The following is a 15082-nucleotide window of genomic DNA, read 5'->3' on the forward strand; positions in this document are numbered from 1 at the left end:
CTTCGGTTCACAGCCCCTTACGTTACTCTGATCTCTTGCTGTGTCTTTTTTTTTTTAACTTACAATTTTTTTAAAAAATTGTTCCAGTTTTATTGAGATGTAATCAACATACAATGTTATATATGCTTAGGGTGTACAACAGAATATGTGTATATTACAAAAGTCACCACAACGAGTCTAGTTAACATCCACCACTTCACAGAATTTTTACTCCCTTCTAACTTTTAAATATACAATATAGTCGCCATGTTACTACAGTAAGCACCATGCTGTACTTAACCCTCTTGCTTCTATGGCTAGGACTCCCATTACTGTCTTTGATTACTGACTTTCTTGCTCCCCTAAAGCCCACCTGGATTACATTGTGCCCCCCTGGATAATCCAGGTTCATTTCCCCATCTCAACATCCTCAATCTCATAGCAAAGTCCTTTCTGCCATTTAAAGTAGCATGTTCTCAGGTTCTGGGGGTTAGGAGGTGGACATCTTTGGGGCACCATTATTCTGCACCCACCCCACCCCACCCCCGCGCACTATGTGCCTGTTAATTCAAAATCGAAAAATCATGACATCCCTTGTATTCTAGAGATCATTTTTCTCTTAGATTGTTTGAACAACCCACCTCGGTTACCATTAGTTAAGAGGGTTTCTCACGTGTCACCAGCCCCGGGACCAGAGAATTAGTTGTCTGAACTGCAATTTGCTGATATAAACAATCACAAAGACACAGCCGCCCCATTTTTATTGTTACTGTTGCTGTTTTGGTAAGCACAAGAAAACGAAAGTAACTTTCCCCATCAAATTGGCACACAACTAGCCCCACCACTATTCCCCTTCAAAGCGGGAACCGTAGCAGTAAGACCTGGACGGAGCATTGGGCAACTCCGGACATTGCCTTCCTGCACGCGCGCCTTCCAGCCGAGCTCTGTGGGCCGGGCCTCCCACTCCCCACCCGAGCGGGCGGGGCCGGTGAAGCCTCTCTAGGCCGCCGGAGCCCTCCGCGCTCTATGACGCCCGCCACGAGCTGCGCAGCGCCGAGGTTCGACCCCCGCCGGGTTCCCGCGACGCTCGCCACTGGGCCCTTGCAGCTCCTCCCCCTCCTTCCGCTGTCTCCGCCCCGGAAGCGCGTCGGCGCGTGCGCACGAGGAGGCCTTCGGCACTCCGGCCGGCGGCGCGGAGCGAGCTCTTTTTCCCGCTTCCTCGCCGTTCGGGATCCGTTTCCTCTCTCCGGAGCCGGGGCAGAGGCGAGCACTCGGGGTCGGTATAAGGAGGCGCGCGGGAGGGGAGCCGGCGCCTGCCCAGCCCCCCGGGCGGCGGGCGTAACCGCGACGGAGGCGTCCGAGAGGCGGGTCCCTGGCGCCGCTCGCATCCCCAGCCCCGGTGGGCACGGCCTGTCCGAGAGGCGCCTTCGGGGTGGCGTGAGGGTCCGAGGCAGCTCTGAATTAGGAAGTGGCAGCGACCAGGAGCCGGGCGCAGGTCACCACCGCCCACCCCCGCGGACTTGAACCTGAACCCTGAGGTGGGAGGAGGGGGCTGTCAGTTGTCTTCCCGCCACCTGGCGGGAAGGGGTGGGAGTCTGGACCTCCGCTCCTGAAACGCAGATGTTTACTGGGGGACTGGACTTCGTGTACCTAATCGATTACCGTCTTTGGACCGTGTCGTATAGCTTACTACAGAAACTTCAAGTCATAGGAACAGGATGACAGTTTGAAAAGTGCCAGTTCTGACCTGTGCGCTTTCCCGGTGAGTCTGGAAAGCATCGCGGACGCTGCTGGAGCCGAGCTGATGGGGCGGGTCCCCGGCAGCTTTGGCGAACACCTGTCTCCACCGAGCGCCCCTTAAGGGTTATTCAGGCCCGATGAACTGCCATTGAATGTTTGCCGTTTCCCAGTATGTTGTAAAGAGATTTCGTTGCTGTGTGAAGCTCGTATGTTTATTATGCTCTAATATAAATTGAATCTCACTAAGGTTGAAGTAAATATTATGGAAAGGATTGCTTGGTGGGTGGGATTGTTGGGTCATTTTTCCGTGAATTAAGTGGAATCATCTGAGCGTTGAAATCCTTAAAATAACCGTATCTGTTGGATATTCTCAACCCAAATTTAAACCGGGAAAGTTTCCCGGGCGCTGGGCTACGCACCGCCTCGCCCAAACTGTGACCAGCTAGGGAGGGTACAGCTGTTGGGGACTACAGGCATAGGGTCAATGCAGATAAGGGGACAGTGTGGAGGGGGGAGGGGAGGGAAGACGACGACGGTGGGAAAGGATCAATGAAAGTAGCTCAGGAAAGAGAGGTGACTCTTAGGACATAGCTGTCAAAAAGCAGAACCAGGCTCAGTCTTAAGTCTCAAACTCCATGGGATAAACATTCTTTGAGTAATATATTTGTCAGATTCTACTTTAGGTGCTATGAGACTTAGTGATGCGGTAGTTCTCAGAGGTTCCCAGTCTGGTAAGGAGATGGCAAGGCAGGAGACTGTTGGCTGTGAAAAACAGGGATTTCAAAGACGTATGTAATCATTGGGTTTGGGGACTTAGACCTAGTTCACATACTCTTGGGGCTGGGAAAGAGCGTGCCCTCCTAATGCATGAATGCCCTCTGCAGCAGCCCCGCCGGCGGACGGTCAGCCTTTTCTCCAACTTCATCTAGTGGGGCGTGGCTCCTACTCTTGGATAGTGACCCCCGTCCAGCCCTGGCCGGGGGCCGCAGTTGGTTGGAGTGTCGCTCCGCACACCAAAAGGTGTTGGGTTCCACACCAGGTCAGGGCACATGCCGGGGGCAACACGCTGATGCTTCTCTCTCACAACACTGTCTGTGTCTGTCTCCCCTCCCTCCCTGCCCATCTCTCTAAAAAACGCAGTAAGCATATCCTTGGGAGAGGATTAAAGAGAAAAAGAAAGTAGCCCCAGTTCATTTTTGAGCAGTCCTAACGTTAAACTCAAGACGGGTTTCTAAACCAGTGCATGTGCTGGAGTAAGTTCTGCCTCGAACTACAAGTAACAACTCTAAAATCTGTTTTCATGTCAGTCCTGCAAGTCTCTGAATACATTCTGTTCTGAAAATCCTTAATCATGATTTACATTTCACACTCTTCACTGTAGCTCCCAGAGCTAACTGCTTCATTCCGGAAGCTCTGGGGTGTGCTATGAAACCGTTTGTTTTTAAGATTGAAGAAACTTTGAAAAAATTTAATCTGAAGGGTATTATTTTTAGCCATGAAACAAAGTGAGAAAGGAAAAAAAACCCTTGATTCTTTTTTATTTAACAGCTCTTGACTCTTTGGATCGCAGGATGAATTATCTGACCCAAAAAAAGGGTAGCACTTTTGGAAATTTAATGATAGTGGGCGTTAAATTCTTTTGGGAATTTAGTGATAGTGGCTATTTAATAGGTTTGTTGTTTTCCTTTGTGAGCTCGGGCGGGCAGAGTTGGGCTGGTAACTGTCAGATGCCTCACGTTGGTGATGACCTGACCGCAACCACAGCCCTCCACCGGGTTCCCATTCTTCTCCTTGGCGCCTCTTTCCCACCCTCATCCCTCCTCTCCCAGCAAGGGCTCGGGCGCTCGCGTGTCTGATGTTTGCCCTTCCAGTCCGGCCTGTGTAACTTTGTGTGTTGGTGCTCGTGAGGAATAGAGTCTAGTGTGTGCTTTAAGTTTTTCGTAACAGTATTGCTGTTCATTTAATTCTGCTCTTTTAGTAATTTTGTAGGTCTCTGCTCATCCTTTGTGATTGGTGTATAATATACCACATATACCATTTGGGTTATCCATTTTCCTCTTAATGAGACATTGGATTTTTGTCAAACTCACTGTTACTACAAGTAGTGTGATCTTGAGCACCCTTGTGTTGACGGGAGAGACCTGGATCTTCTTGCTGGCGCATGTAAAGAATTACAGATCAGCAAATCTATTAGTGTACAGTCAGTTTATTAGTGACCCGTTTCCACGGAAGAGAATGGGACTGGCTGGAGTGGGGGGTGAAAGGCAAAGTTTCAGGGCAAAGCTGGGCAGCAAAAGTAAGAGTGGCTGAAGACCAGAATGGCAAGCCCCCTGGTGGCCTGAGGCCGGGTGGGGGCCAAGAGCACCCCAAGCCGGACAGAGAAGAGAGGGGGATAGAGAGAGAGAGAAAAAGAAGAAGAAAAATTACTTCTTGAGGTACCAGCTTTCCTGGGGCGATGTGACTACCCACTCAAACGTAGGTACATGTGGGGGTCTGTTAGCCCGAATCCGTATCTTGCTGCAGACTCCATTTGTTGGTGGTGTTATAAAACAAATGCGGGACAGGAGGCAGTTAATTAAGATCGGGGCATTTCCCAGAGTTATTCATGGGCTCTTTCTGTAAGCACCAGGGACTCCCTCGTAAAACAGACAGTGACCAGAGGTAGGCAGTGAACCAAAGTTGTTTTATAAGCTGCTGCTTTGGGCGCTGTGGACCCTCTCCTGCTTCCCAGGCCCTAGGATGAAAGATGAAAGCACGGTTTCAAGGACTTCCCTCCTTCCTTGCTAACATGGTGTTTCCTGTGATGTTGGAACGCCTGGCAGTAGTATGAGACCTGGCTCAGGACTGCCGAGTCAGCAGGTGACGCACGTCTCCCTCCTCCTCCCTGCCTTGGTTTGCTGTTCATTCTGCCTGAGTGATGAAGGCGTTTCCTGGCAACCAGGGTGCTAGATGCTGGCCAGTAACAGCAGTGCAGCCACTTCCTCTGCTGTCTGCTGCCTCGCTTGTACTCGGGCCTGGGAACACACAGCTAGGAAGTGGCGGAGTCGAGCTTGAACCCGCGTGCATCGGACGCAGTTCATTCTTTTTCACTTTGCAGACTCCCGGCCATCACCCACGTGCTTAATTTGTTGCATGGACACTGCCATAACAGTAATGGAAATACAAAATAGGCAATGGGGTTGTTGATTTTTCTAACAGGTCAACTCTTAATTTATACCCTCTTTTCTCCTGGATTCTGTTTAAATATATAAATTGTATCATTAGTAATCCAGTATGGGCAATCATTTTGTATACTGCATTTTTCATGCTGATATAGCCCCTAACTCAGGGGTCCACAGATTTTTTCAGGAAAGGGTCAGTTGGTAAATACTTTAGGCGTTGTGGGCCATGACTAGGGTCTCTGTCACCTTCGCAGCTCTCCCCCTGTAGTGAGGGAGCTGCCGGAGACCGCAGCTAAACCCCTGAGTGGGGCTGCGTGAGGCCCCACTCCTTTCTGTTCCTAAGATGTTTGACCCTCTTCTCCCAAAACCCTTGGAATTTCCCAGGGGTTGAAAGTGGTTCTGGTGTTTTTCTTATGTCAATGAGGTGATTTTTGGACCCTACCCAAGGGTGGGACTGGTTGCCCGGAGAGTGGATCAGATTAAAGGTTTGGAACTTCCAGTTCCACTCCCGCTCTGGGGAGACGGGTTGGAGATCCAGTTGCCGGTGGCCGAGGACCTAATCCTCACTACGCAGCGGAGCCTCCGGGAGAACCCCGGAGAGCTGGCTGGTCCTTCGTGCAGAGAGTTTCCGCGGGGAGCTCACCTTGCGCCTCTCTTCATCTGACTGTTGACGCGTACCTCTCAACATCCTGTGTAATGACTTGGTACTCCAGTGAGTAAATGGGTTTTCTTGAGTTCTGTGCACTGTTCTAGCGAATCAAATCCAAGGGTGGGCTGGCAGGAAACTGGGTTATAGCCGGTCGGAAGTACCGGCAACAACCCGGGTTTGTGATGGGCACCCTGAGTTGGAGGAGTTTGTGGTCGGGTACTCGGGAAGTGCAGGTAGCCACCGGGGGTTGTGACTGGTGCCTCCAGTTGAGGGTGGTCGTGAGGGACTGAGCCCTTTTCCTGTGGGATCCCATGTCCCTAGTGTCAGAGTTGAGTTGAATTCTCAGACACCCTGTTGACGTCTGAGAATTGTTTGCTGGTGCGGGGAAGCCTCTTACGTTGGAATTTGGTCTGGAAACCTTTTCAAACTGTGTTGCTCTAGAACTTTTACAGAAACAGCTATCAGGCCAAATTTAGCCTGTGCATAGTAGTTTGCTGACCCCCGATAAGTAATTATTTAATGAAATCATAATATTCCTCTATTCAAGTTTTTTCAGTATTACAAACTGCTCTTGTTAATACCATTCCTTCTTAGTATTCTTAGGATAAATTTTCAGGAATGAAGGTACTGGTTCAAATGATTTATGATTTTTTTGTGCCTCCAAAATTTTTTTTAAAGATTTTATTTATTTTCAGAGAGAGGAGAAGGGAGAGTGGGGAGAGAGGGAGAGAAACATCCATGTGTAAGAGATACATCAGTCAGTTGCCTCTTGCAAGCCCACAACTGGAGACCTAGCCTGCAACCCAGGCTTGTGCCCTGACTAGGAACCCAACCGGCGACCTTCCGGTTTGCAGGTTGGCACTCAGTCCTCTGTGTGGCTCTAAAAATTAATTGCCAAATGTCTTTAAGAGACAAGCTCCAGTTTTTATAAATTACTACTTGAGAGAGTAAACTTTGATTTCAGTATGGGTAAATGTTATACCTAAAACCTTATTAGGCATCTTGTTTTGAGGATTTTGGGAAGAGCTTTTCTTTTGTCACTTTGGATTTTAAAACATAAAAAGGGTGTTAACCCATGTTATGGGAGGTAATATTTTTTGTATTTTAGTATTTATTAGCTATAGGTTTTATAATCTAATTTTCTTAAATATTTAAGATTTACTTAACATATCTCAGTTTAAATGTAACAATGTTAGAATTTTAAAACTCATTTGTACTTTGATTAATTTTCACTTAGTTTAAATGTCCTTGAACATTGTACTCCATTTGCAAATTTATTTCATTAACAGCACAATTACAATTTTAGTATACAGTATTTGATTTTCTTCCTCAAACATCTGACAAGTCACACTTAACAGACCTAATAAACTCGTCCTAAGTACTCAGATGTGTATAAACCTAATAAGTCTAAACTTACTGATTTAATCAGATTCCCTTATTTAATATATCAGAATCTCTTAAATTCTTTAAAACTTTAGGCAGACAGATGATCTAATGATGATAAAATGTATTACCCCATATGCTTTACCCTGTTGAACTTACCACATTAGTATTAATAATATAAGTTTTAGTTGATTTTAAAATCATGTTCATACTTGTTTTTATAAGTTGCAAGTCACTTCATGAAAGGCTGCAGAGTATCATGGCCGATTTAGGATACAGATAACATAGTTTTTTATTGTTTGATCGGATATAACGAAATTAACCAAATTGGATATAATGAGCACATAATTGTCTTGTTACCTATATGGTATTATTGGGAATTTTCATATTGCTTTCCTTTAACATAACTCACACTATTTGCCCCTTTTGAATATCAATTTGGACAGTGTCTTCCCGTAGAATTACGTCTTCATTTTTGCATATGTTTTGTTTTTTGTTTTTCAGTGCTAAATTTCCAGCTTGAACAGTGAAAGCCCCTTTGAAACGGAGTCCTTTGTTTTGTTCCCACTAACTCAGGCATGTTTGGGTATTGTGCTTTCTGACAACAGTAAGATAATCCAGGCCCTTCTTGAGTCCCCCCCTCGCCCCCCCCCCCAGAAATGGAATCAGCCGCTCTGATTTTTTTAAATTAATTAATTTTTTAGTGGAGAACAGTATTAGAGGTTACACTCTGAATTCAAGATTATTAGTAATAGAAGTTGTGGCACTGCTGGTAAGACCAATGAGAAAGAGAAATATTTCTAACAATTTCAATCGTACAAAGTATTAAAATATGTTTAAATCAGCAAGTCAGCTGGTAATTTAAGGTCTTTAACCAAAACAGTGGTTTCTGCACTATGCTAGAGGCTCCTACTTTGAACATTTTTCTGTGTTTCTCCCAGTATTTAACTCTGTCTAAATAACATGCTCTCATTATTTTACGTTAGACAGCCCATTTGCTATGAAATCGCTTCGGTTAGACTCCCTTTAACACAGTAAGACATGCGGACCCTTCCCTTGTCATCTTCCCTACGCGGTTACGTCCCGGGCTGTGGTTAAATTTTAGAGGTTTGCCCGAGCTGCCTGGATAGCCGGTGCCTGTGCCTTAGAGTTGTGGTTTCCCTCTGAGAAGGACAGAGGCAGCTTTTCTTTCTCATGGGAGCCCTCTCCTTTCTGTCGCTGCTTCAGTACCCGCGGGGAGGGAGCAGAACAGGGCAAAGACAAGCAGTAAAATGGGGCGGTGTGCCCATCTGCATCGTTATACCGCTCTCACCGAAATAATGTGTTTGTGCTGGTGTTAACACCATCCTTTCTTATTCTGCACTCCATATAACTGTGCTTAGTTTATGGAAGGGGACTTTTCCTTAGGCTCCTCTAAGGATCCATGTCTCTGGTATCCCCGCCTCGATGATCTGTTTTGATTTTCTTGTGAGCTGAACTGTTAGGCCTGTTTTTCAAATCACTGACACGACCTGGAAGTGCTCCTCTAGCCCCATTATCGCTTCTCTGAGTTGCTGGGTTTGGGTGGGGTTTGGGGGGTCATGTTTCTCTTAATGTATTAACCAAACCTCTCAGTTTGGGAAGACTGAATTACTACACAAAAATAAGGAGTATCTTAACATTACTTTTTAGTCTGATTGTTACATTTTTCTCCTTTTTTAGATATATTTTTGCCATCATGGATCAGTTCGGAGATATATCAGAAGGTGAAGTGGACCATTCTTTCTTTGACAGTGACTTTGAGGATACAAAGAAAAGTGAAAGTAACTCAGTTTTTGACAAGCAAAAGGATAACCCTAAAGAGAGAACAGACAAAGATACAGAAAATGTAAACTCAACATTTAGAATGCAAAGAAACGAAAATTATCTTACTGAGAAAGGAAATGAAAGACAAGTGGTAATTCCTCCAAAAGAACACGTAGTAGAAAATGATAATGCACAAACCAGAAATTCTTTATCATTGACCACTTCTTCAAGATCAAAGAAACTGGGCGATGCTACAACAGGACGTAAAATACACTTGACCATTCCAAGTAGAATTCCCAAAACTGCAAAGGAAGGTGAAGATGATTACTATACGGACGGAGAGGAAAGCAGCGACGATGGGAGAAGACGCTGTGTCCGGTCCGAGTCAGCCAAACCATCCAGTCAGGTTAAAAAAGGCCTAAGTAGAAAGTATTCCAAAAGGAGCTCCTCTTCCTCTTTGTCCTCCTCAACTTCACGGTCGGGCACGGATTCCTCAGACGCAGACTCTGATCATTGTACATCTGATTCATCTCCGTCATTAAAGAAACCTCTCTCGCGAGTAACCCACTCGTCACCAAAACAGAAATCTAAATCGGGAGCACCATCGGCGGGAACGCAGCCTTCAAGTGCTAAACCGAAAGTCGGTAACCGCACCGAGGAATCTGAAGACACTGTGACAGACGTCACTCCTTTATCGACCCCAGACATCAGCCCTGTGCAGTCTTTCGAACTGGGCGCGTCAAACGATCAGAAAGTAAAAGTTAAAAGGCAAGAAAACGTGAGTCAGGAAGTGTATGGAAATGTTGGGGATTTAAAAAATAATTTGAAGTTGGCCAAAAAAGGAAGAGAAAAGCACGGGGCCGATCTCACCCCAAAGTCCCCGGTGTCGGATTCCAGTTCAGACCGCAGGCACAAGCAGAAAGCCTTGAATGACACCATGGACCTGAATCATCTCTTGAAAGGTAATTTTTCCTTTTCAAAACTGTTGCGTTTAAGTATGAAACTTAAAGGTATATCGAGCTTAAATGGTACATACTTTGGCTGTGTTGATTTTCCTAATAGATATGCTTTGTTGTTTGGGATAATTAATATCATAACTTTACTAGAGATTCCAGTTTACCATAAAAGTATCAGGAATGTCATCCTTTACATCGTTGCACAGCTGATCAATCAGCTAAGCCTGAAAATGACTTCACACTAATTCTTTTTGTTGTTAGTGCCACACAAACTCCAAGTGCCTAGAGGGACCAAATGGGTGAGGTCGTTGAGACGGGTGGAGCCAGCCGGAGTTTCCCACATTCCGTAGAGACGCTGGCAGTAGATCTGTGTCACTGTCTCCTTTTCGACAGGCAACACCTCGGAGGTGAAAGTGACTGACCTGTCCCCTTCCCGCCGGGGAAGGTGGCAGGAAGGCTGGCAAATGAAAGAACTCAGAGTAAACTGCAGGGCACTATTCAGATTTTATGTTACAGGGTAAAGAGCATTACTTGAAAAGAATTACCTAGTTGATGAAATTGCATAATTCAATTCAAGTGTAAATATTTTTAACTAGACTAATCTTTATTGTCATATTTCTGTGTCAGTTTATTATTGTCCACATTTCATGGGAAAGGAACAATACGTTTATTCCAGGTGGCTAAGGGCAGCTTCAGACTTCCCTTTGGACTTGTTGCTATAACGGAAAACATGGGGCTTTGCAGGTTAGCTTTTAGGTCGGTCGAAGATAACATTTTCAAGTTGTAAGTAGAATTCTCTTTGTTTGAAGTGTTAGTTGAGAGAATAAATCTTGAGCTTCATGATTTACACAGTGGTGAAAATGTAAGGGTGTAAATAAATTCCCTACTTAGTCAAATAACTCATAGGTCGATAAAGTGATTTTGGAGCATTTTGCATTTGGGATCGTTCCCTGTTCAGGAGGTTTGCTTTTCCCTGTGCTCTGACTGCCCCAGGTGCTCAGTGTGTCTGAAACACGGGATTCTCGCTGGCCATCACCGCCCAGTGGCCAGGCCTCCACTCACGGTGCCTTTCCTGATAAATGCTCATCCGGCCTCTTACAACTTTCAGGATTGAGCCATTTTCTATTGTTGATCCTCTGCTTCTTCCCGCTGACAACCAGAGTGATGTTTTAAAAAGCAATCCCTACTAGTTTCGTAACTCTTTTCAGTGGGCTTACTTTTATATTAAAAATAAAAGCCAAATTCCTTATCGTAGCCTAACAGCCTCCCAGGCAGCACGTTGGTGTCGTCTGGAGAACCAGAGAGACAGACTGACAAAGCAAGTGTTGATGCCTGGGCCCCACCAAGGGCTGTCTGATACAGTTGGTGTGATGTGCTGTCGAGGTTGGCGAGAAGGATGTCACCTGCATCTCTGCTCCGTCTCCTGTTACTTCGCTGCAGCTGCACGGCCTCCTTACTGGGCTCGGAGCACTTCGCGCCTACGGGGCGCTGGCATTCGCCGTTGCCCTTTGCACAGGCTGCTTCTGTGTCTCAGGTCTCGGCCTATAATCACCCCTTCAGAGAGACTTTTTCGTAACTTCTGTCTAGTTTTAGCTTCCTACCCTGGACTCCTACCCACCTCTGTCCCAAAAGCGTGTTTCCTTCCATCAGAATACATACTAGACTCTGAAATTGGTCGTGTTTGCTTTTCTCTCCCCCGAGAGTGTAAGCAGCAGGAGGGCGGGATCGTATTCCTTACTAGAACCCCAAAGTCTCGCACATGTTGGCGCATAGTAGACGACACCTGTCAGCTGAGGGGACTGTGAGGGCACGTCTGTGCTGCGCAGCTCTAACAGTTAGGAAATGTGTTTCACGATTCACTGAAATTTGACTTTGTATCAATTACCCATTAGTCTTACTTAGATTTGCCATCTGAAATTTCATAGAATAAGTCGGTGCCTCCTTCTGCGTTACAACCGTTAGTAAACTTGATTAAAATTCTTCTCTAGGGAAAGTCTCTAATTCTCTGTCAAGCTATCCACTGTAACGATTTTCACTTAAAAAAAATTCGTATGGCCACTTTCCAGTCTAGAAGAGCTTCTCAACTTCAAATGCATACAGGTCACTTGGGGACCCTGTTAAAATACAGATTCTGGCTCAGGATCTTGAGCAAAAGCTAAGGAGCAACATTTCCAGCCAGCCTGCTGGCGATGCCGGCACTGCCAACCCAAGGACCACAGTCCGAACACCACGATTCTAAAACGGACTCGGTTTCGTGAAAATACAGTTGTTTCTCCCTGTCCTTGTCGGAGTTGGATGCGGACAGCCTACATATTTTTAAGTTTGAAATGGGAGAAACAATCATTATGCCCAGAACCCCTCAGCAGTTTCTCCAAATATAAGTGAAGCACTGAAGTACTGTTTCAGCGGGGAAACTGGGCGTGTATGTGGAGGGGAAGCTTTATTCGCACTGCTGCACGGTACGGAGCCGGCAGGGAGCGTGGTCTCAGGGACTCACGGCCAAGGGGCGCCCAGGGCTATTAAAGGCACCGGAACAAAGGGGGCATTGGCTGGCTGGGACCTCTGCCATCGGACTCCATGACAGAACCACCCATGGATTCTGTGTAATAGTGAAATATTGCAAACACTAACGGTGGCTCTTCGCCTGTCACATAATGTTTTTCTTTAGTTCTTTGAAATTATTTGTTCTCAATTTACCCAGTGAAGCTTTCAGATCCAAGAATATTTTTTAAAAGTTTTCTTTATTTTTGCACATAGCTCTCAGCGGTGGACACGTGGATCGGAGCTGTGTGCACAGCCATGCCTTTTCTGCACTCGGCTTCGTAGCACGCTTTCCCACGTGCGGCTGCTGCTGTGTGGGCTTCCCAGGCCTCTCTGACCCGCCTGATCTCTTCACGGCCTTTTCCCCTTGGAAGATAAATTCGCCTAGTGTAAGGAAAACGAGAGCAATAATGCATACAGCACATTTTAAAAATTGTGACATGAAACATGATTCTAGCAGAGCAGCTGAGGTAGGGACACACATGTGCTGTGTCATCTGAATTTAAACATCTGTCACCAGCTGAGTACAGAGGAACATAAAACAGTTTGTTGATCCAGGTGATGAATTTTGAGTAAAACATTTCGCCAGTCATCATAGCAGACACTGAGTGAGAGTTTATAGTGAGGGATGCTTACAGCTAACAGTGTTAACGTTATTTATTGATGTAAAATAACTTTGTTAACAAGATCATTGATGCTTGTAAATTTGAACTATGGAATGATGAGCGTATGAAACAAAGGTTAATAAAAGAATATGAAATCAGGTATCCCCAATTAGGGCCAACTGGACTATGAAAGAGTGTTGAATTTGAGTGAAGAAAATTCTGAAAGTGGAATCAAAATTTTAGGCTTATTCACGTGACCCTAGACAAACAGCAGCTATTCTGTGCTCCAGTTTCTTCCTTTGTAGCATGAGGTGCTGATACATGTTGCTAAGACCCTATTCCAAACTGAGATTTCTGGGGTGCTATGGCACATATTAGAAGGGAAGATCAGTGTAACTAGTATTATTAGACATAGGACATTCAAGTAGATCTTGAATTTATTAGAATCTCTGAATATTTAGCCTCTTTTAGCTCAGTTGGGTAGCTGATTTGGGTGATTTCCCATCCCTACCCCCAAGCCTGCCTTTGGCTATGTAAATAGCAAAAAAGGGTATGTTTGGAATTTGTTCTCTGACCTTGAGCTGTAAAGCACTTCTCAAGAGAGAGCATTAAAAAGTACAGTAAACAGAGTAAGAAGACATTTGGGCATCGGGTTACGGCCTGGATCGCTCACACTTGGAGAGCACTGAAGACGCTGACACGGCCAGATTGGAGGGTGTGTTCCATACACTTCGTTTGGGTGAAACTGGGTCAGTTTGGGAGGAATCTGCGGGGCAAAGTGGGGACTGTTCAGGAGCGCTCCACCTCAAATGTTACTGCGTGGATTCTATATGAAATAATTAGATACATCGTTAGGTGATGTATCCTGAGAAGAAAAATGATAAGAGAAACAAATGTGATTAAGGAAGAATTAATGAACAAAGAAACTGGTTAAACTTATTGCTAAACTCATACCTCCATGGGAGAGAGTGAAGCAGACTGACTAAATCCAGGGGGCCGCTGGACCCTGTTAGACTCGGTGAGGAAGGGAATGCCTGTGCAGCAGCCCCCCCCACCCCATCCTCAGTGCATGCACTCCCCAGACCCCTGCAGGCACCTGAAGCTGGGGCGGTCCTGAACCCTGTGTACTATACATATCTGCAATGAAGCCCACCTTAGAAATAGGCGCAGTGGGAGATTAGCAGCAACAGCTTAATAATAAAACAGACACTTCCAACAATGAACTGTAATAAAAGTTATGTAAATGGCTTTGGGGCCATTGGTGAGGCAAGTCAGGGTGCCCTGAACATGAGCGTGCGACTCTGCCGCAGGTGATCTGCCGGCCCAGACGTCCGCCAAGCACCTGGAGTGTGGTGGTGTAGACCGCGTGGGTTTGCTGGCTGGACAAAGGGCCGATTCACGTCCCAGGCGGGGCAGCTCGAGGTGTCATCGCGCTGCTCAGAATGATGGCACACAGTGTAAAACTTAGGAATGGTGTATTTTGGGAATTTTCCATTTAACGTTTGTGGGCACAGTTGACCACAGGTAACTGAAACCCCAGAGAGCAAAACCGTGGGGGTGGGGGGTGCGGGGGTGTTCTGTCCTGAGATCAGCTGCGGGTACCTCCACCCTGGTAGCACGTTCACCAGTCTGCCTGCAGGCTCAGCCAGCCAGACTCGGGCGGGCGGGCAACCTCAGACACCCTCGGCAGACACCAGGCGCCTGTCACCGAACCTCCGGGAAAAGGCCGGATCCGGGGAGGCATCAGACTCGGAGTCGAAGGCCACGGCACTTGAGCCAGAGTTCAGAGTGACGCTCGGTGGTTTTAGGCAAGGACAACACTACTTTCACTAGTAAAGCGGACGAGACTGGCTTTTTACACCCTTCTGTCACGCGTGTACAGCGGGGTTTTCCCGGGGCCACGGGACGACGACAGCGCAGCAGGCTGATGCACGACCCACTGTGAGAGTCGGCTGTCTGCCCCCGGGGCATTAAAAGGTGTGCAAGATGTTAAATTCTGCCACTCCTCAGTGTTTCAAATTTTTAAACACAATGTGACGTTAATATATCATTGGTTATTTTCAGATGAATTAATAATTATCTTTAATTTTTTTTAACTTTTTAACACATGGTAAATATTGGTAGATGTACCCCACATAAGCATTCCTTGGGGTGCTCAGCAATATTTAGGTGTGTAAAAGGCTCCCGAGACCAAAAGTTTGAGAACTTCTAGAAGAATGGATTAGAGTATATGATTCATAGTGTAGTTAAGGAAAAAAAAATTTAGTATAATCTTCCAAAAAG

The 15082-nt window shown here is 46.1% G+C and overlaps 1 protein-coding gene across 3 annotated transcripts in view; it reads left to right on the plus strand.

Annotated features, from left to right (window-relative positions):
* Positions 1 to 1122: 1122 nt before the first annotated feature.
* The window catches only part of CFAP97 (cilia and flagella associated protein 97), a 28569-nt gene continuing 14609 nt past the window's right edge, over positions 1123 to 15082 (plus strand). The window contains exons 1-2 of one of the 3 annotated variants that reach the window (XM_045821537.1): positions 1123 to 1255; positions 8614 to 9659. In XM_045821537.1, coding sequence (XP_045677493.1) covers positions 8630 to 9659 — 1030 coding nt within the window. In that variant the 5' untranslated portion in view covers positions 1123 to 1255; positions 8614 to 8629. The other 2 variants (XM_045821538.1, XM_045821536.1) reach the window with 2 other exon arrangements.

Source organism: Phyllostomus hastatus, unplaced genomic scaffold (assembly GCF_019186645.2).
Source record: "Phyllostomus hastatus isolate PE091 unplaced genomic scaffold, TTU_PhHast_1.1 phas_scaffold_46, whole genome shotgun sequence".
Taxonomy (NCBI): Eukaryota; Metazoa; Chordata; class Mammalia; order Chiroptera; family Phyllostomidae; genus Phyllostomus; species Phyllostomus hastatus.